This window comes from Rhinolophus hipposideros, assembly GCF_964194185.1.
Source record: "Rhinolophus hipposideros genome assembly, chromosome: 10".
Classification (NCBI taxonomy): domain Eukaryota; kingdom Metazoa; phylum Chordata; class Mammalia; order Chiroptera; family Rhinolophidae; genus Rhinolophus; species Rhinolophus hipposideros.
The window spans coordinates 69,194,774-69,218,170 of record NC_138056.1 but is presented as its reverse complement, the minus strand read 5'-3'; the positions used below and the strand labels follow the sequence as shown (position 1 = coordinate 69,218,170).

Below are 23,397 nucleotides of genomic sequence, written 5' to 3'. Positions count from 1 at the left end.
ATTACCATCTTTGCTTGCAAAGTGCCTCTGAAACTGAAGATCTTTATTTATTTATCTTTCTGTGTATATTTTGCAGAAAAGACTTTCCTGGACTAAAGTAGTTTCATGATTTAAAAGTAGTGTCTGCTATATCAGCTATACTATGATCTTCTTTTTTCCTAATTATTGAGATTTGGTCTCGAGTTCTGTTGCTTGCCATGATTTTTGCCTTCTCTTAATGTTACTAAGAACCATTTCTTTTATTTAATATACTTAAATTACTCACTGGGTTGAAGAAAGCTATAATGTTCATTTAATAATATTTTCTTTTGGAATTCCCCAATTATTTCAGCTGAATGCTTTATAATTTTTTTCTATAATATTTCCTTAGAAACAGACTGGAGAACTTTTAAAAATCCCTTAGCGTTATGCCTTTTCGCTGCACATACCAGCACCTGACAACTCTAGTTTTAATTTCCCCCTATAAATAATTCTGCCTGAGTCCTATTTGGTCTGGCCTTTAAAGTTCCATTAAATGTCATTTACAAGGCAAATCCACATACCCCCAGAGAAAACTAATTCAACCCTATCTCCTATTATAATAGTATTTAATTGTGTCCCTTCCATAACTTTTGAACTCAGTGAAATTTTCCTAGTAATTATCATGGACAAGAAATGTGAAGATACAAATATGAACAAAGCAAGCTCCTTTCAGAAAAAGGAAGATAACATACAACTAAAGAAATTGCGAAATTGTAGTAGGAACTTAAATGAGTTTTTTTGGTACGTGAGTCACACGTAACCTCAGATGCTAAAGTGAGGTGGGCTGGAGAAAAACCACAGAACTGCTAAGACAGAAAGAAACGAACTTTCATGTCCCTTTCTCATTAACCTCCCAGTTCATATATATGGAGAGAGAGAGAATTTTAGCACAAAGCGTGTTTTGAAAGAAGGTTGTCTGTCAGCTTAACAGATGGATGTGCTCTGGCATCTCCCTCTACCACTGTTTGTCAATAGAAGAGAAGTTGGAGTGTTATTTCCCTCTCAAGCTAAGTGAGAAGAGGAGCAAAACAGCTGCTGCAGAGAGTACAGATGTTTACTCCTCACATACTAGCAAGATGCCGTTGAGCTTGAGAATTTTGTATGATAGCCCAGTGCCACACAATGCTACTAGAGCACAGAGCAAAATAAAGTTTGAGAATACTTTGTATTCCTACAGTTTGACAGGACAGGAATGTGAAGTGATTACTGTGGGCCACGGATGCTATGGGAGGTGGGCTTGAATAGGCTTGTTGGGATCACACCCAGTAGGGCTACCTGCTAGGGGACAGGAGTCTCTAAAGAACCCAATGTACCCTCCAAGAAAGAAGCATCAGGTGGACAAATGCCATCACAAGGAGCACTCAACACCCATGTGAAAACTGCGAATTATACCACCTAAATAGTTTTTCCTCTTCTTTTTGTTTGTCTTGGGAAGTGCCCAGAGCAGCAGTTAGTCGGAAGTCGAGGAAGGAAGTGGGAAGAAGAAAACAAAAGATCAATACCCTGGTGTCAAGCCTGTGCTGGGATGAAGGGAGAAAAATATGGAATTGGAAGTGAGATTAAAGTTTTCGTTTAAATGCAAATGGAATTTTCTTACACCTGAGAAAGGACAGCCCTAATACCTAAATGTGTCTTGGACAGAATTAAGGCTGAAGCCAGAAACCAGATGGAGCAATTTGGAGAGCAGTGGTGACAGAAAATAAAAACCATTTTGTTTAAACTGGAGAGTTCAATCTGTTTAGTAAACCAGTTATACTGTGATATATTGAAGAAAGTGCCAAGGCTAGGAAAGGATTTTCTTCTGCTTGTTTAGTTGACATTCATATTTATCTGGTTGAGCATTAGTCTCTTAACTGCAGAAAAAATATTTTCCCTTTTGTGGCTAGAAATATGCATGTGACATTTTCTATTTCGGTGTCAAAAGGGAATGGCAGGACAGAATACAGTGTACTACACAACTGGAAAACTAGTTGAATGTGGAACAAGCTTTTTTAAGCATGGTCTTTCATTTGACACTTCTTCCCGCCCCCCGCTCTTTTCATCTTAACTATGCTATAAGAAGCACAGAAAATGTGTACATGTTGGGACAATATCACAACCCACTTGGAGACTGAGACCTGGTTTCATAAGAAAGGCAGCATGTAAAGGCCAGACATAGAGGGTGAGGGCATTTAGGAAAAAGCATGCTGGGTACTATGCTCCAGTCTGAAATGTTCTCTTGACTCCCAAGCTGTTCAGGTGGATTGAGTAGCAGGGTCTGATGGCACACAGTCTGAAGCAGAGACTTCTCAATGGGAGAGCATTTTGGAGGAGCTGGCTGCAAGCCAAAAGACCAGATGGCTCTAGCTGTATCAATAAAAATATGTTTAACCTGAAAATATTTCTTCAATATGAAAAAAGCAACTTACGTGTGATTACTGTGGTTGAAAACTCCACTTAATAAAGTTATACCTCACTAACATTAATGATAGTGATAATAACAATAATAAATGGCTAACATTAAGCATTCACTTTGTGCCAGACACTATGCTATGCTCTTTACACGTATTATCTTATTTAATACAATGAGTCAAAGGAGGAGGTAGTGATATTATCCCTATTTTATAAGTGAGACAATTGAGTCTTGAAAATATGTACATATCTTACCTATGTTCACTGGTAGTAAGTGGCAGAGAACTTAATCCAGATCTGCCTAATATTAATCTCTCCAAATATTAAGCTCTTAATTATAGATAGAAGGTAGAATTATATATATATACATATATATATACATACATATATATAAATGTATATATATTTCAAATTACAATAAAAAATTATATACATATATAGAAGGTAGAATCATATATATATATATGAAATAAAGACATTTGAAATAAAGAAACTGCAAATGTTGAGATTTATACCAAGAGCTTCTATAATAATAAAAATTTTATGCTATAGAAAATACCAAAGGTTTCTAAATTATTACAATTATCTCTATCTTTTCTCCTTTTCATTTATCTTTCAACAATTATTGTTATAAATATGTAACTTGTACAATGTTAAAGTTTAATTAAATGCTGTACTCATTTTCTATATATTTTTTTTATTTCTACCATAGCATATATTTCAAATTCATTTCCTAAAATGTGATTTTCTCTCTTGAGTGTCATCTTTTTAAATAATAGAGAAAACATTTCCATTACACAACCCAAATTTATATACTGTTTTGATGATGTAACACATTACCAAAATTAAACACAGGTTATCTATCTATCTATCTATCTATCTATCTATCTATCTATCTATCTATCTATCAATCATCTATCTATCTATCATCTATCTATCTAAAACTTATGATAAAATTGTACTATAAATAAATAAATGTAAATGTACATTAAACTAAAGATATATTTGTATTACTATTTTGACATCTTAATAACAAAAATTCAATTTATCTTGTATTTATTGTCTACTAACAGTATTTTGTTGACTTGAAAATTCTAAATATATCTTAGAGGAAATTTCAGAGAAAAATTAACTTTTTGGTGTATGGGAAAGGTGCAATCCTAAGGTAAAAATGCTTTACTATTGCTGCTTTGGGATTTAGACTATTCTAGTAAATAAGAGAATTTTAAAGGGACATAAAAGTTTCAACTTAACATCCCAAATGTGAGACCTTTTCTTTTCCAAGCAGCTCCGTTGATTTTCAAAGTTTACTTGGTCCATTAGAAGAGGTCATCTTTTAAAATACAGGACATGTACTTAATAGAGGCAGAGCATGTCGCTTGAGAGGACGTTTCAGGATATTGGTGTCCATTTTAATCTGTGCTGCCTGACAAAACAGGCACAAAAGTCAGCCCTTGGCTCAACACTATTAGTAGCGCTAACCCTGGGTGGTACTAAAGCACAAGAAACATAAAGTAGGCCGTACAAGCTTTCCTCAATTTGCTTTCAAAGTAGAGTATTCCATGCATTTTTCTTTTCTGTTCAATAAGATTTTAATGGGTTAAAATATGTCCTGTATATAGAACCTGAAAAAATGGAGAGATAGGAGCTGTATGATTGAGGTAGATGCAGAAATAGATGAGGGAGAAATCTTTTAAAATGCATCATCTGAGTACATTTTAGCTGGAAAAGTAAAGTGTTTTTACTAAAATGCTTTTTTAATAGCATGAGATTTATATTACAAAAAAAGTCTAAAAGGATTCTTCATCCCAAAAGGATTATTTAGTTTTGAAATAAATATTTATAGAGTTTTTGAATTAGGCAGTAATCTTTGCTTTTGTTTAAACACAATTAACAACATGCAAAATAAGACAGTTCGTTTGAAAAAATATGTGTGCATAAATACTAATATTGGCAGTTATTTCAATATCTACACCATAAGTACATAAAATGAGGAACAACTACCCTGTTATGCTCTTAATTAATGAACACCTGTACTGCAAAAGCTGGCTGATTTTATGAATGCATGAAAATCTAATCAGGAACTAATATTGATTTAAAACTCGCACTGCTGAAAAAGTTCAGAAAGAACAAACTAATAGGCAAATCACAAAAGCAGAAAAGTTGGATTTTCTGTGAATGAATCTTTTTCCAACAAATTTAGGCTACTTTGTCTTTTATTTTCTAGGTGCTTAATTTTTATATGGAAATAATTTGAACATCTTTTGTATGGTTAGTCACATTTAATGCAATGAGTTGAACATTTTGGATTGTTTTTTTTTTTTTTTTCTTTTTTAAAAAGAACCAGCGTATTTTAGAGAAACACTTTTGTTAAAGGCCCAGACCTAGTGTATTTTAGAAAAAGAACCCTTTTGATAGTTTATTTTAATTATTATGAGCTTTGTTCAATTTGTGAGAAGTCACAAATCACATTTTTGGTCCAGTTCTATAATGCAAAATACCCAAAGTTAATTCTTAGTCTTCTATCTATACATGTCTCTGATCCAGGTACTGATATGCATAAGGAGGGCATATAAAGGAAAAAAAGGAACATTCATTCCCTTTTAATCTTTCAACAAAGACATTGGAGTACTAATACCTGATTCTGCTTAGGTGTTGAAGTTAGAACAGTGAACAAATAAGAAAAAAATCCTCATTCTTATAGCTTTATTCTAATGATTATTGAGATTCATGTGTTATCATGGAGTATAAAGACATTAAAATTTGTTTTTGTCCTTCCAGTATCTGCAATCTACCCCACCCCATTTCTCCATTGTTTTCCAATTGTTCTCATCAACATTATTGACATTTATGTTTGCCTAAGCCAATATCTTACCAGATATTTTTTATATCCAAGTTTATAAGGACATAAAATATTAATTTCAATAAGACTCTGTCCAAAGTAATCAAAGCTCTATTAAAAAATATTCTCTATTCTGCTTCGACCAGGTGATAGGCAGGATATCTTTTCTAATTTTTAAAAATATTTTTCTTTTTTCAATTAAATTTATTGGGGTGATATTAGTTAATAAAATTATATAGGTTTCAAGTATACAGTTCTATAATACCTCATCTATATATTGCACTGTGTGCTCACCACCCAAAGTCAAATCTTTCCTCACTGTATATTTGACCCCCTTTACCCATTTCTACCTTCGCCCTCTACAGTTACCCTCTGGTAACCACTAAACTTTTGTCTGTGTCTATGAGTTTTTACTTGTTTGTTAGTCTTGTTCGTTTGTTGCTTTCAGTTTTATATCCTGCAAGATACCTTTAAATTTTTTTAAAAAAATAAAGCTGTTAATTCCCCTTATGGGGTCATTAGAAACATTTTATCAGAGGTACCTCATTCGAAAGACCAGAAGAATGCTGTGTTTTCTAAGTCAGGAAGCAGATGGGTATTTATTTTACACAGATGTCAAAAAGGCAATGAGTTAAGACTGGCTTTGCTAAGTGTAATTTATACGAGATCAGACAGTGAAGGGCAACATAAAGAGTTTTAAGGAAGTACGCTACAATTAAAATTCATTCTTATAAGTGGATAAAAAGAGGATGAACCAATTTATGCTGAATTTTGTAGATTTGCTATATTGAGTGAGTACATAATTAGAAGAAAAAACTACTTCAATTTTATTGTAACTTGATGATGGCTGCAAGGGTTGGGAAGACACTGAAGTATCTATACACCTTTATTTGTGGAAACAAGGAGAAAAAGTTCTGAAAACAAATAAAGTGAAATAATTGTTTGAACGAACATGCTTTTATGATGTCTAGGTAAATGAATCAGGAAAAAAACATTACACTAAAGGACGTAATCATGGTTAATTCAACTTGCTTTCAAAGTGATAGGGGCATACCAAATAGAATTCTGATTCTGCAACATTCTTACCTGCTTCATTTGTGCGGATCAGTCGAGATGGAGTGCTTGGATCTCCAGTCCCAATTGGATTGGTGGCAACCACTCTAAATTCATATTCCACCCAGGGGTTCAAGTCCACTGCCATGGCTGACTCCATGTCCCCTGTTATGATTTCTGGGACTATGGAGAGACAGGAGATTTCGTGTCATTAGGAGGACTGGAAAATGGTTACAAATGGCAATTAAGGATATTACAGGCACTCACAGGATCAGCAGGCAGTTGCATGCTTCCTTATTACACATGGCCATGGTGTCACTTCTGGTCTCATTAGTAAAATCAAAATCAATCTTCAGGAAGTAAGCACTAGCACATGTCGAAGTTTGCTGTACTTAATTAGAATCCTTTCATCTCATCTTTATACATGAATTGCTGTAACATAACTTGCCATTATCTATACTAAAAATCATTTTGTCAACCCCTCAGCACCACATAAGAGCCCAGCTAATGTTATAATTTAAGCTGTTTTTCTTAAATTTCTAGGGAAATTTCTTGAGCAATTTGTCTTTCCCAGTTCTGGCAAACATGCTTAGCTACTGGCAGTTCCAAGCAGGAGATTAACAATACATTTCTCTAATGAAAAAATTCCAGTTTGTGGGATTTAAGCGGAACTTGCCGTGGAGTGACTTTTGTACTACGTTTAGATTTTATTAAACCATAAAATTGTTTGTCAATATTATTACCACATAGTAAAATATATATATTTTTTACATGGTATATAGGCTTTATTTGAGATTGCTTTTCTTGTTCACTCATCTTTGCTGTCTAGGAAATAATTCTGGAAGAACATTTTTTACTTGAGTGAAAACGAGGAGAGAGGAGGACCTCCCTTACGATGTACAAAGACCCTCTGGATTTATATCAGTCCTGGATTTCTACTTAAGCATGGGCGGGGGCTGGGTAGCTCTTGATTTGATGACCCGGGGCAGTTCTGCTATGACAAGTTGGAATTAAGTGCATTTGGATTTCCCATGAAAATCTCTTTTGAAATGTATCAAGAGAATTTTATCAAATAATCAGCTCTGCGAAAGGTGAATAACCAGAGCATCGGTAGTGTGGGCCGCCTGACAAATCTCGCCCTGCACAGCTGATTTTCTTTTTTGGCGCAGTGAAATGAAGACCTGGAAAAAAGTCTGTCCTCTTTTATTGAACTGGTAACTGAGCAATATCTTTGGAGTCTGAGATGGGGGGAAAAGGTCACTGTACTCTTCAGTCCATAACTTGCCAAAATGCTGAACTGTGCCTGCCAAACATACAGGGAACAAGAGATCCCCAGACACTCAGCCCTCCCTAGCTCCTAACCTACACTGTATCACCGAAACTTGCCTTGGTTCCATTGGGACTCACCTCACTTTTTTCATTTACTTCTATTTATGTCAGTCCCTTCAACTCCAGACTTCTAGGTCATCCCTCATCCCTTTTATTTTAATCCCCATAGAATTTTGCTCATTTCCTTTTCGGTCCCAGTTCCCATCCTTTCCTCCTCTTTGAAATCCTTTTAGTGCGACCTTTGGAATTCATAATCCATTGTTAGCCAAATCCCCTGTATACTCATAGTCTCTCTGAAGATTCTTCCAATGAATAGAACCCTGAATCCCCTCTGAGGAAACTTTATGCCTCTCAAGAGCTGCCCCTCTTAAAATACTGTAGAAGAATAACCAGTTCATCTCTGTTGTGTCTCTCCTCCCCCCACATTCCCAACCGAATGTTTCTAATGGATTTTTTCTTTTTCCATCAGCATACAAGGATGCATGTATTTTCCCCACCAAAACCAAACCAAAACCAAACAAACAAAATTCTCTCAAAGTTTCCTCTCTTTCTAATCTTCACCTAGTTTCTACATTTCTTTTATAGCAAAACTTCTTGAGGGTTGCTATTGCTTGCTGTTTCCAGTTATTTTCCTTCCATTCTCTGTTGAGCCCACTCCAATCAGGATTTTACCTCTGCCTTTCACCATGACTGCTCCTGTCAAGTAATGGTTTCTATTACTAAAACCCTATGGTCTGGTCTCTGTTCCTCATTTTGCTAGACCTAACATCATCCTTTGACACAGTTGATAATTCTCTTCTGTTTTTAACACTTTTCAAAACTTAACTTCTGTTTTTCTCCTACCTGACTATTCTTATCTGTATCCATTGTGGTTTTCTTTTCTTCTTCCACATGCACCCAGTTCTATTAACTCTTTCTTATTTTCTTACTCCATGGTGACCTAATGCAGTCTCATGGTTTTAAATACCCTTGTATGCTGATGACTCTAATATTTTCAGCCATGAACCTCTTCCCTAAACTACAGGCTCATATGTCCAATGGCTTATAGACATTTCTATTTGGATATGGCTCTCAGTCTTAAATTCCCCCACCTACTTCTGTAGTATTCCTTATTCAGCGTATGACAATTGCATTCTTATAGATGTGGTAGCCAAAATCTTGGGGTCATTCTGAATTCCTTTTATTTTCCCCTGTCCTGCTCCAATCCATAAGGAAATTATGATATCTGTGACTTCAAAATATGTTGATTTCTCGACTTCCCTTTGCAGCAAAACTTCTTTAAAAAGTTGTCTATATTATTTTTCCTTCGAGTATCTTTTGAACCCAATTTTTTGGTGAGATTTTGTCCTTACTATTTTATTAAAACTGCTATTGTCAAGGTCACCAATGATTTCCATGCTGCTAAAATCAATTTTCAGTCATCACTGTCATCATATTTGACAGACCAGAAGTATTTGACACAGTTGATTGCTTTCTCTTCCTTGATAGACTTTATTCTTTTGTCTTCCAGGATATCACATTGCATTGGTTTTCTTTTTAACTAAATGGTTGCTTCCCCTCTTTATCGTTTGGCTAGTTACTTTTCTACAACTTCTTACTAGTTGAATGCTCCAGGTTTGATTTTTATACTCTATTTTATACTTATACACTTGGGTATATCATACAGTCTTGTGGTTTTAAATGCTACTTATATGTGAATAATGCCCTAGTTTATATCTTTATTCTAAACCTTTCTCTTAAACTCTACTCTCATATATCCGATTACCTACTTGATATTCTTAGAGGCCCCATCTCCACAGACAGTCACATTGTGCATTTAGGGCTTCAACATTTGAATTTGAAGGGGGCACAATACAGTCCATAGCAGGCAGGTGGCAATTAATTAACTAATTAATCAATTAATTAAAAAATCTTTCAATTATAGTTGACATGCAATATATTAATAAGTGATTAGGTATTTTATCACTTACAAAGTGATCACCCTGATAAGTCTAGTATCTGACACCATACATAGTTATTACAATATGATCACCATATTCCCTAAGCTGTACTTTACATCCCTGTCACTATTTTTTTTTCTCTTTTATATTCTTTTTTTTTTTTTTATTAGTTTCAGGTGTACAAGACAAGGTAATACTTAGACGTTCATCATTTATATCCCTCACACTGTGAACCCCCCTCCCCCATCCATTATCCCTCAGATCTCACACCGAGCCATCACATTATATATATAAAATTATAGTTGGCATTCATTAATGTTTAGCTTCTGGTGTACAATGCCATGATCAGGCATCCACATTATCTCTGAGGTGGTCTCCCAAATAGGACGCATGTCCATCGGATACCCAACAAAATCTTTACAACATTATTGAATAAGTTCCCCAAATTAATTTTCAGAAAACCCTGAGGCCATCTTGTCTGTCACTATTTTTATAACTGGCAATTTGTACTTCTTAATGCCTTCCCCTTTTCACCCATCCCCCAGCCCTTTCCCTTCTGGCAACCATCAGTTTGCTCTGTATATCTATAAGTCTGTTTCTGTTTTGTTTGTTCATTTATTGTTTTTTAGATTCTACATGTAGGTAAAATCACAGGGTATTTGTCTTTCTCTGTTTGACTTAATTCACTTAGCATAATATCCTCTAGGTCCATGCATGTTGTCACAAATAGCAAGATTTCATTCTTTTTCATGGCTAAGTAATATTCCATTGTATATATACATGTACATCACCTCTTCTTTATTCATTCGGCTATCAACTGGCATTTAGGTTCCTTCCATATCTGGGCTGTCGTAAATAATTTTGCAATGAACATAGGAGTGCATATGTCTTTTTGGATTAGTGTTTTGGGTTTCTTCAGATATAAACCCAGAAGTATAATTCCTGGGTCATATGGTAGTTCTACTTTTAATTTTTGAAGAATCTCCATACTGTTTTCCATAGTTGCTATGTCAATTTGCAATCCCATCTACACTTCACAAGAGCTCCCCTGCAACAGCAGGTTACAATTCAAAATAGAGTGGTCAGAATAAGCCTCACTGGGAAGGTATACTTGAATAAACTTTTGAAGAAAGTGTGGGTTTAGATATGCCAATCTGGGGGAAAGCATCCCCAGTTGAAGGAACAACTAGTGCCAAGGCATTAGGAGCATTATATGTGGGAGCATATCATGAGAAGACCGGTGAGTAAGGAGCCGAGTTAGCTTTTAGAAGAATTGAAGATGAGTTTAGAAATAGAATGGCAGGACTGAGTCAAAAACAACTTGGGCTTTCATCCTGAGAGAAATGGAAAGCCATTGGAGGATGGATATTCTGTCTTATCTTTTAGCACAGTAATTCAAGCTATTTTAAAAATAGGAAGCAATTAAAGTTAAATGAAGTCATAAGGGTGGGGCCCTGATCTGATAGAGTTAGTGACTTTACAATGGAGAGCTGGCTTTCTTTCTCTCTGCCATGTGAGGACACAGTGGACACGATGCTATTATCTGCAAACCAGGAGAAGAGTTCTCATCAGGAGTAGAATTGAATTGGCTGACACCTAGATCCTGGAATTCTCAGCTTCCATAACAGAACATTCTGCATCAGAGAGAACACACAGTAACTAAAAACAGTGGAGGGTCCCATGTTGATTACGGGAGAGAAATGCGTTAAGATGCTATTCTCAATAAAAGAATTGCATCTAAGAATTTAATTAAATAATTAAATGTAAACTAAAAAAGCCTGTCTAGTTGACAAATTTAATCAACCAATCAGTGGAAAACATATCCACAGATAGAAGATATGTCTACTGAATATCTGAATTAAGTAAACAATGACAAATCAATTCAATGGCAAATCAATTAAAAAATGATTTGGTATTCCTAAGCAGTCACAGTAAAATACTAGTTAATCTAAAACTGCTCAATAATATGAGGAAGACAGTCTAGTTTCCAAATCAAAAACAATTTTTTTTGACCAGAAAAGGAGTCTGCAAGTGAAATTATCTATTTCCTATGGTTGTTTTCATATTTCCTCCAAAATGAAAAAATTAGTCCCACTCACAGTCACCTAATTTGAGTCTGATTTTTGGGGTGGGCAGTATTGAGAAATTAATTCCAGATATGCTCAGCTAGAAGGTTCATGTGTAACCCATTACTTCATTTATCAAAAATGAGGAACTCACTATACTTTGTATTCATGTTGGTGTATAAAGGAATCTTAAGTGCTTATAAAATATTAGCTTATGAATTTCATTAACTTTATCGGAGAGTTCAAACTCCAGACCCATCTTTTTTTCTCTCTCTCTCTCTCTAATAGATACTTCCGCATTAGAGCTTATCTCTAATGAAATTGCTTTAGATGAGGCAGTAACTGTGAAAGCAAAGGCCCACTGCCCCAGTGGAGCTCATGTTGCTCCAGAAGGACTTCTTTCCCCATTACAGGAGTGAAAAAAGTTATGGTCAGATTGTACTAGGGGTTAAAATCAGAATGCATTTAAAACAGCTACTTTAAAGCAGCAAAAATTGAGGATTGCTCCTTGGCAGTTTTGCCTGGGGGATGGTATATCTCTACCAGTAGCTGCAAGAGATGCTGAGTTTTGGAAAAACAAGTGACTTCATTAAGGGAGGAGACATCTTGCTAGAACCCTATCACAATCAAGGACAAAATATTGATTGCTTACAGAAATACATTTCTGAAAAAAATATATATTTCCTTATAAACACTGTACAACCACAGATTTTTAAATAAGTATTTGCTGAACTGAATTAAAAAAAAATCACTCAACTTGAAAATCTTTGCAGCATTCAATTATGTTAGAAAGATAAGAATGCAACTTTACAGTAGAGACTTCTAAATGAACAAACCCCCAAAATAACATTTAGTCCAAATGCCTGACACACACACACACACACACACACACACACACACAAAATCTCAGTTGTCCCTAGCTTGGGCCAAAAAAATTCAGTAAATTATCTATCATCTATCTATCTATCTATATCTATCTATCTATCTATCTATCTATCTATCTATCTATCTATCTATCTATCTATCTATTTATCTATATATCATCTATCTATCTATCCATCTATCTATTTTCCTATCTACCTGCCTACCTACATATCATCATCATCTATCAAACAACAAAAAGTAGAAACAGGCGAACAAAGACCTGTGAGAAATCAAGGAATACGAGTAACTAGGAAACTTGGGTGTAGTAGGAGGAAGATTAGATGTCTTGGATTGGCATGCCATGTGTTAAGGGACAAGAACATGGACATGGAATGAGCAAGGAAATATATGCATATTTCAATGCATCTACAAGGAAAATTTCCCAAGAAATAAGTTATATGGGCAGTGAGGCAAGAGTGGGCAGGGAGCACAGCAGCAGGTAGGAAAATGGATTTGGTGAGGGCATAACACCAGATCTGGAGGTGAATCTATTTCTGGCTTCAGAGCAAAAGGTTTGGGCTGTCACACTAAGGATAATATGGGAGGACTGGGGTAGAGATTATAAGTATTCTTGTGTAATCCTGTTCATGTAGTTTCAATTTGTGTCCTTTCCAGAATTATCTACCAATCTTACAAATTCCCCCAATTTTTTAGGTATACAGAGATATCACAGAGTTAAAATGCAGCCAGGAATGAGGCCAATACCCACAATTAATGTATGTATATACATATGTACATATATATATATATATATGTACACATATGTATATATATGTGTATCTATCTATCTATCTATATCTATCTATATCTATATATCTATATATATAGATATACACACACACACACACACACACACATATATATATATTGCACTATAATGATAAACAAACTGAATTCTATAAATTAAGCAACAAAATTAACCACTTTACTCCTGTAACATTCCAGTTAATTTAGTTTTACAGTTATTGCACTTGGATATTTTACTGATTTTATATCTCACTTTTTAAAATTAAATTTATTGGGGTGACATTGGTTAGTAAAATTATATAGGTTTCAAGTGTACATTTCTATAATACATCATCTATGTATTTCATTTGTGTGTTCACCATCCTGAGTCAATTCTCCTTCTATCACCATATATTTGATGCCCTTTTCCCTTTTCTACCACCTGCCTCCCCCTCTTACCCTTTGGTAACCACTAAACTGTTGTCTGTGTCTGTGAGTTTTTGTTTGTCTTGTTCCTTTGTTGCTTTCCATTTTATATTTCAAATCTGAGTGAAGTCATATGTTTCTCAGTTTTCTCTGTCTGAATTATTTTGCTTAGAATGATAAATTCAAGATCCATCCATGTTGTCACAGATGGCAATATTTCATCTTTTCTTATGGCCAAGTAATAGTCCATTGTAGACATGTACCACATCTTTATCTAACCATCTATTGAAGGACACTTCAGTTGTTTCCATATCTTGGCCACCATGAATAATACTGCAATGAACATAGGGGTCATATATCTTTACGAATAAATGTTTTCAGATTTTTGGGTAGATACCCAAGAGAGGGTTTGCAAGGTTATATCGTAATTCTATCCTTAATTTTTTGAGGAACCTCCACACTGCCTTCCATAGCAGCTGCACCAGTCTGCATTCCCACCAACAGTGTATGAGGGTTCCTTTTTCTCCACAACCTCTCCAACACTTGTTAATAATAACCATTCAAACAGGGGGGAGGCGGTATCCATTGCAACTTCTCTTTCCTTTCTGATTTTGTTTATTTTTGTCTTTTCTCTTTTTTCCTTAGTGAGTCTGGCCAGGGATTTGTCAATTTTATTAATCTTTTTAAAGAACCTGTTCTTTGTTGCATTAATTTTTTTTCTATTGTCTTTTTGTTCTCTATTTCATTTAATTCTGCTCTAATTTTTGTTGTTTTCTTTCGTCTGCTGACTTTGCGTATCATTTGTTCTTCTTTTTCTAGTTCTTTTAAGATGTAATGTTAGGTTGGTTAATTGGGAGTTTTCTTGTTGTTTTTTTAAAAAAAAATTTTTTTCATTGGAGAATATTGGGGAACAATGTGTTTTTCCAGGACCCATCTGCTCCGAGTCAAGTCGTTGTTTTTAATCTAGTTGCAGGGGAAGCAGCCCAACATCCCATGCGGGAATTGAACTGTTAAGAGCTTGCACTCTAACCAACTGAGCTATCTGGTTGCCCAGGATTTTTCTTGTTTCTTGTGTGAGGCATGTAATGATGTAAATTTCCCCCTTATCACCACTTTCACAGCATCTAAAAACTTTTGATATGTTGTATTTCATTCTCATTTGTTTCTATGTATCTTTTGATCTCTCCTTTTATTTCTTCCTTGACCTAGTCGTTCTTTAGTAGTATGTTGTTTGATTTCCACATATCTGTGGGTTTTCCCACTTTCTTTTTGCAGTTGATCTCCAATTTCAAAACCTTGTGGGTAGAGAATATGGTTGGTATGATTTCAATTTTCTTAAATTTGTTGAGGATAGTTTTGTGTCCCATCATATGGTTTATCCTTGAGAACACTGCATGTACACTAAAAAAGAATATATAGTCTGGTGTTTTAGGATGAAAGGCTCTGTAAATGTAAATTTCCATATTTCCCCCAAAGTAAGACCTAACTGGAAAATAAGCCCTGCCATGATTTTTCAGGATGCTTGTAATATAAATCCTACCCCCAAAATAAGCCCCAGTTAAGACTGTCAGCCAGATGGACGCATTTAGTACATCCATTGCAACACACGACAGACGTATTGAATTATAGAATAATAATATTAATATATAATTAAATATAAATAACTAATATTGACATTAATACTTAAAATAAATGACAATGTAAATTATAATTAAGTATTTGTAAATACCCAAGCAGATGCTTTTGGACAAGAGGTAAACACCTATGTAAACAGATGAACTCGAGAATTATTGCCAAATGACCAACCAGAGTACAGACACAATGCATGAATAATGTGTATAATTCATAACAAACAAATGTGGTTGTGTCCAATATGAATCTTCATAATTCAATACATCGTGTGTTGTAACGGACATAACACACTCATGTGAAATAAACGTTTTCTGAATTTTGGTGGTTGCAATTTTTCTTCGCTTTTGTGTGGGCCATCATTCTTAACTCATCATTTTTGTTGCCACTCCTGTCTCATAAGTCTTTAATTAACACTTGATTTAATGGTAGATGTAAAGAGAATGACCTCCAGACATGATGAGTGCAAAAAGAAAGAGCTATTCCATTGAGTACAAGAAAGGAATCATGGAAGACTCCCGGGGTAAGAATCTTATGGCTTTCTGCAAAGAGAAGAAGTTGGATCTCTGAATGGTCTGAAAATGGCGAGTAGAGTACGATAACCTCAGTCAACAGGTGGATGAGGGAAATGATAAGAAGCACAAGTGTGGATCAGGTCGTCAACCATTATTTTCTGAGCTGGAAGACATCAACTGTGAATGGGTTGCTGACAGGAGAGCAAAGACTTTGGTTGTACACAGGGCTGATATTCAAGCATTTGCCCTTGAAATATCCCCAGAAGAATTCAAAGCATTACAACGCTGTCTGGATGGCTTTCTTCAGCAACATGAACGGTCTCTAAGATTGACAACACTATTCAAGCTGGAAGATACTGAAGTTATTAAACATGCACTTGCATTCAAGTCCTTTGTTGATGGCATCGACTTTTCTAAATACCAACTCTCCAACATGATTACTATGAATAAAACTGCAGTGTTTATGGGCCAAGGATCTCAAATGACAATTGATCAGAAGGATGCCTTGTCAGTCTACATTCGCTCCACTGGTTACGAAAGTGCATATGTTACCTGTATTTCGGCAATTTGTCTAGATGGAAAGAAAGCCCCACCTCTAATCATTACTAAGGGTGAGAAAGATAAGGTTGAATGTGTTTCAGGCATTTACATTACGTTCTGGAAACTGAAAAAGTCTGGTGCACACAAGGAAATGGGTCGATTTAATGTGGCCACTTGTTTTGGGAGGTGCCAAAGAGGTCTGTTGGTTTGGGATTCGGCCAGCACTCACAGCGCTAAAGATGTGAAGATCTTCCTTGCAGAGAGAAGAATAGATTAAATAATGATTCCTGCAGAAATGACTACCTATCTCCAGACTCTTGATAATGCAATAAACAAGCCAGTCAAGGGCGATTTGTGTATGGAAATGAATGACTACATTGAAAATAGAATGGAGAGAAATCAGCGTGGAAACTTTGTGAATCCTAGCCTGCAATAGGTCGTGACTTGGGTGAAGAATTCATGGGATAAAATCACTGACAGCTGTGTTGCCAAAGCACTACGAGCAGGCTACATGGACAAGAAGTGCTCATTTGAAGGCAACTCTATTGCTGGACATGAGAGATGGGGGCCAATGGTTCTACGGGAAATGGAGTTGCAAGAAATTCAAGACAGGATTCGGGGTTTGGAGAGTTACGACGGCATTCCAGAAGAAGATGACATGATTATATTTGAATTAATGTAGATTTTTGTACACGAATAAATGTAGATTGTTGTACATGAAAAAATAAAACATCCCCTGAAAATAAACCCTAATGCGTCTTTTGGAGCAAAAATTAATATAAGACCCAGTCTTGGTTTCGGGGAAATACGGTAGGTTCATTCGTCTAATGTGTCATTCCCCGCTAATATTTCCTTATTGATTTTCTTTGTGGACCATCTATCCATAGCCGTCAATGTGGTATTTAGGTCTCCTGCTACAACTGCTTTTGTCAATTTCACCCTTTAGTTTTCTTAGTAGTTGTTTTATATATTTTGGTGGTGTGACGTCTTTTTGGAGCATATATTTTGATATGTGTGATGTCTTCTTGTTACATTGTCACTTTTATTGTTTTGAAATGTCCATCTTTATCTCTCGTTACCTTTTTTATCCTGAAATCTGTTTTGTCATATATTTGTATGGTTACACCTGCTTTTCTCTGGATGCCATTTTCTTGGAGTATTGTTTTCCACCCTTTTGCTTTGAGTCTATATTTGTCCTTGCAGCTGAGATGTCTCTTGAAGGCAGCAGATGGTTGGGTTTTGTTTTTTTACTCCAATCTGCTACTCTGTGCTTTTTTATTGGTGAGTTTAGTCCATTTACATTCAGGGTGATTATTGATATATGAGAATTTCCTGCAGCCATTTTATCTTTTGTTTCCTGGTAGCTTGGTGTCTCCACTGTTTCCTTGTCTTTGTTTTTGTTTTTGATAGTTTAGTTTGGTGGTATTCTTTGATTTGTTTTTCTCTGCTTCCTCTTTTTTTATGCAATGTGTCTCAGTTCTGGATTTTATTTTATTTTATTTTTTGAGTGGTTACCATTAATCTTATGTAAAAGTAAGTTTCATACATACAGTAGTTGTATTTCTTCATTATGCATCTTATCTCCACTCACCTTTGCAAATTCAGACCTTTTAAACTTACTCCTTTTAAGTTTTTCTGGTCACAAATTATCCCTGTTTATAATGTGAGTTCATTTCTGAGTTGCAGTAGCAAATTGTCTTCTTTTTTCGTTTTTTTTTCTTCTTGTTTTTATCTCCTTTACCTTTTATGTTATGGTTAAGTATATAGTGCCCTACTTTGTGTAGGAGTTGCCATTTCCTGCTTCTGTCTGTCTGTTAGTAATTTAACTCATAGTTTTGTATCCTTTTGTCTTTTTGTTTCCGGTAGAATAACCTTCTTCAGTATTTCCTAATGCAGGTCTTGTGGTGCAAAATTCCCTCAGCTTCTGTGTATCTGGAAAGGTCTTTATTAACTTTCATATCTAAAGGACAACTTTGCTGGATATATAATTGTTGGCTGGTAATGTCTCTCTTTCTTTGCTTTTTTTAAAAAAAATTAAAGTTTATTGGGGTGACAATTGTTAGTAAAGTTACATAGGTTTCAGGTGTACAATTCTGCAATACATCATCTATAAAGGGATCAAATGTCTTTTTCAATCATTAGAATATTTGATTCCACTCCCTCCTAGCTTGTAGTGTTTCTGCTGAAAAAATTTGATCATAATCTAATAGACTTTCCTTTGTAGGTTTCTGTTTTCTTTTCCCTGGCTTCCTTGAGAATTCTTTGTCATTAATTTCTGACAGTTTCAATGTAATGTGCCTTGGAGATGGCCTTTTAGGATTGAGGTAATTAGGTGTTTGCTTCTTGGATTTGAGGATCCAGTTCTTTCCCTAGGTTTGGAAAGTTCTCGTTGACCATTTGTTTGAATAGGTTTTCTATGCCCTTCTCTCTCTCTCTTCTCCGTCTAGTACAACTATTATTCTTGTATTTTTTTTTTGATGGAGTCAGATAGTTCTTGTAGAGTTCTTTAATTTCTTTTAACTCGCGAGTCTCTCTCTATTTCCATCTGTGTCATTTCCAGATTTCTATCTTTGAGATCACTAATTCTTTCCTCTATCTGGTCAGCTCTGTTTCCTTAGCTTGCTATTTCATTCTTCATCTCTTGTATTGAGTTTTTCATGTCCAGAATTTCTAATATTATTTTTTTAAGTTCAATCTCTTTGGTGAAGTAGTAATTTTGTTTGTTGATTCTATTTCTTAGTTCATTAAACTTCCTAACTTTGTTTTCTTGTATCTCATTGAGTTTTTTTCAGAACTGCAATTTTGAATTCTCTGTCATTTAAGTCACATATTTCCATGTCTTTCAGTTTATGTTTTCAAGGTTTTTCATTTTCCTTCTGAGCTGCTTAGTTACCTTGGTTATTATTAGTAATTGATTAATTATTACTCTTTTTGGGCATCTATGGAAATGAATTCAGCAGCAGGTTGGTACAAATAGGTCTTTCTTTTGTTTTCCAGTAGGTAGCGCTGGAGAGTTTTACTTTTCTCCTGCCCTGGTCCAGTTTCTGACAGTGTAAGATTCTCTGGGGAAGTGGGCATCTCCTCTGTGACCAGGTCACCTCAGTCTCAGGGCATCACCCTGTGGAAGGAAGTGGTGGGAGATGTGTTGAGCCCCTGAAATCCCAGTTCTGTTCGTGCAGCCAGATGCAGAGCTGTGCTTCTCAGCAGCCCTGGGTGCTCCTGCTGGGATCAGCTGCAAAAGGTGGGGTGGTGTGGGCTGAAAAAGGCCACTGGTATGTTTGTGTCTTTGTTGTCCGAGTAATGGCGATTGCTAGATCATAGCTGCCTTGCCCCTATAGCTCCTCCCTTGTCGCTGGAGTTAGATTCACTGTGCGTCTGCCGCTCAGGAACTGTCTCTCCATTTCTCAGGGCTATAGATCTTCTGCTTTTTAACCCAACACTCTATAGCTTTTGCTGGGGCCCATTGCTAGCACTTGGAGTGTGTGTGTGTGTGTGTGTGTGTGTGTGTGGAGGGGGGAACTAAAGGGGGGAAGCCAGCTCTGAGAGGGTGGGAGGAGGTGGCCAGATTCTGTGACTTTATTTTCTGACTGGCAAGTAGGACTGTTAGACCACAGATATCACACTCCTGTATTTGGTCTTTGCCCTGAGGTTTTTGCCCCATTGCTGGGTTAAGTAAGCCACGTTACATGCTGATCTCTCAGGCAGGAACACTCATGGCCACAGAGTGTGCACATGCTGTTTGAATCCTCCCCTCTCCTAGGACTGCAGTAAGCTTTGGGCTGCGTCTATGGCCCCCATCTCTTCACTTATCTCTTCCCTCCTACACTGTTTGCCCCCATCCACCCACCTTCAGATGTTTCAATGTGCAGATTTCTCAGATGTTTGTGTTTTGCACAGGGAATCACTTGTTGAATTATAGTTGTTCAACAACACCATGTGTCTGACATCACTATATATCCCTTCTACATAGGTAAATTGATTTTATATTTAGATTGTAAAAGAAATCATAAATCCCTACTCAGTATGGACAAATGCTTCTGAGCATTACAGTTTATAGACAGTGTACACTTTCCAATACCAACTTGTTTAGTATCGAATAACTATTACAAGAGTGTAATTTCACATATCCCTGCAGGTAGCCATTTTGGAGACATAGAAAAATTGTAGTTATAACAACATATGGAAACCGTCAGTGAACAAATTATGTTTAAAATATTGCAAATATAATCCAAACATCTTAGAAGTAGGCATTAAAATGTGGCATTGTTTTAAATTATATAATTTTATGTTAGATTGTCTTTTTACAAATAAAACAGACGTGTGACTATAAGGGGTAGCACAAATAACTGGAGTAATGGAACAGTTCTGTGTTTGTGATTGCCTTGGTGGTTACTTGAATCTGTAAAATAAAATTTTATAGAACTATGCACTAAAACACTGCATGCAAACATTGGTGACACATGAACATAGTCTGTAGTTTAGTTAATAGCATTGTGGCAATGTCAGTTTTCTGATTTGATAATTGTACCATTCTTATATAAAATGCTATCATTGGAGGAAGCTGAGGGATGGGTACACAGAAAAGCTCTGTACTATTTTTACAACTTCTATGTTTAGTCTATAGTTATTTCAATAAGACAACAAATAAAAAACAAACCAATATGAATGATGTGGTCGCTTCTTGAGAATTGAGAAAAGACGAAAGTAAGGTAGTTTTATTAAAACAAACAAACAATGGTTAATATTGTAATAAATAACAGTTTCAAGAATCCCAAACGATCCTACTGAGATTGTTAGTATATGTATATATAATATAACATAATTCGATCCTACTGAGATTGTTAGTATATGTATATATAATATAACATAATTATAATTATATTATATATGTATATATTTGTATATATATGTATATGTGTGTGTGTGTGTATATATATATGTGTGTGTATATATGTATGTGTGTATATATATATATACATATATATATATATATATATATATATATATATATATATATATATATATATATAATAATAGCTCATGATAGAAAACTGCTCTGGTTGCCTTAGAAACTCTTACCTGTTTTTACTGTTTGCCAGCCCAGGGAGAATGGGCTGCGAGCCTGTAGGTTGTAGGAGGAGATTGGGCTGTGGTTGTCAGCTGCTGGACTCCAGGAGAGTGTGGCTGTGCTTTCGGTGATTTCCTCAACGATCACTATCCCTGGGGGGCCTGGGGGACCTACAGACAAAAGGGAATGGATAAAGTTAAGTATAAGCCATGATGAGGAGCCATGAAAAAAGTATTTCCTATAAGGATCCAATCAAAGTATGTAATTGTCTTAATGAAATACATATTTGTAACGAAAATTGGCAATAAAAAGAGATGGGATGCGAGTTGGCTTCTGTGATTTCTGGGGAGTAACTTAATTATAGAGTTGATATTTTTTAATCACACTTTGTGCTTGGAGGCAACTACCAATTAGCATTATATTTTATAGGAAAAGAAAAAATAATTAGAAACAAACAAGCATATGAATGTCAATATCAACTGTGGTTGTTAAGATCAATCACAACTTACAGAGACAGCAACAGAGTGATAGGCAATGCTATCAGGCACAAAAACGATGCCATTATTACTCAAAAAGTATAGGCATATGGGTCTAATATTCATGTTCAGGAAACCTACAATGTACAAATACTGTAATGTAACCATCAAGTAGCTTCAACTCTAACAGGGGAGATATGAAGTTTCTCAAATAATGGTAGTTCAGACCAAGGAAGGGTATATATTAGAAGGTAAGCATGAAAAATTTTCATTGGAAGTTAAAAGGAAAGTGTGATTAAATTATTATGATTATTATTGTTATTATTACTATTATTATTATTATTATTATTATTATTATTGGTGGGGGGCATGCAATGAGTCAGAGAAGATCATTTCCCTTTTGACCATGAAAAACTGGTATAGAACAGTGATGATCAATCTATGTGCAAGTAAACTCTAGCTTGAAGAAACAACCCTGATCTGATACGAGGAGAAATATTACTTCTAAAATAGTGATTTCCAATAGTATTTAAAATCTATAGTGTTTGCATTTTATTGGCTAAAAAACAATGCCAGTTTTCTTATTAACATTCTTATATTTCATAATATGGACAATTCAAGCTGCAAGGATGCTTTTATTTTCAATTAAAAAAAAACACCGTTAAGTACTTTAAATTATTTTTCTGAATCAATCCTTGTGTAGCAAGTTGCTCTCTGGATTTGGTATCATAAAGTTTGAGCAGGAAGAGCTGAACTGGACTATAAGGAGCTAAGAAATGGTAGAGTGCTAAAGAGATGGAGGTGGTCAGTAAAGACTTCTGGGTACAAAATTTCAACAAGGGTCAATGCGATGGAAAGTTGAAAAGCCTCACTAGGCAAATGCCATTTTTCGAAAATGAAAAATTAGCATTTTTATCAAGACTAAGAAGAACCAATAGTAGATAGCAGACACCAAAGATTTAGAAGACAGGGACTATTCCATTAGGAAGGTGACAAAATATTAGGATTGTGGGCAAAAGGGTAGAGAATAACCATGAGAAGTGGCATTTGTGTATTTGTTTGTTTGAGAGAAATAAAGATAGAAACAATAAATATATAGAGAGAGCTTTTGAGATGGCAATAAAAGGAAACTTGAGAGAATTCATTTGGGAAGGTTCTCATTTTTTCATTAAAGAAGAAAAAAGAAAACACATACAGATGCTTGCATGATAATGGGACAGGAGCAGAATGGGAAATGTCTCAAATAAGCACATAACAAAAGAAGAAAGACATGAAATATAAATATTTTGTAATAGTACTAGAGCTCAGATTTGGTTCGATAGCATCATTTTGAAGTGGAACTGACTGACATGGGAAGGTTAGGCTAGAAAGCCAGGACCAGGGCCAGAGAAAGTACTTAATTGGGTCCATTCAGGTTTAGGAGTTTATAAATTTGGAATGGCTTATCATCA

General features: G+C 35.4%; 1 protein-coding gene across 1 annotated transcript in view; it reads right to left on the bottom strand.

Moving 5' to 3' along the window:
* Nucleotides 1-23,397, bottom strand: part of CNTN5 (contactin 5) — a 1,322,225-nt gene that overhangs the window by 55,729 nt on the left and 1,243,099 nt on the right. The window contains exons 17-18 of the mRNA XM_081062322.1: nt 21,482-21,640; nt 6,341-6,490 (exon numbers count right to left, since the gene is read on the bottom strand). Of these exons, the coding sequence (XP_080918448.1) occupies nt 6,341-6,490; nt 21,482-21,640 (309 nt within the window). The remainder of the gene's footprint in view (nt 1-6,340; nt 6,491-21,481; nt 21,641-23,397) is intronic.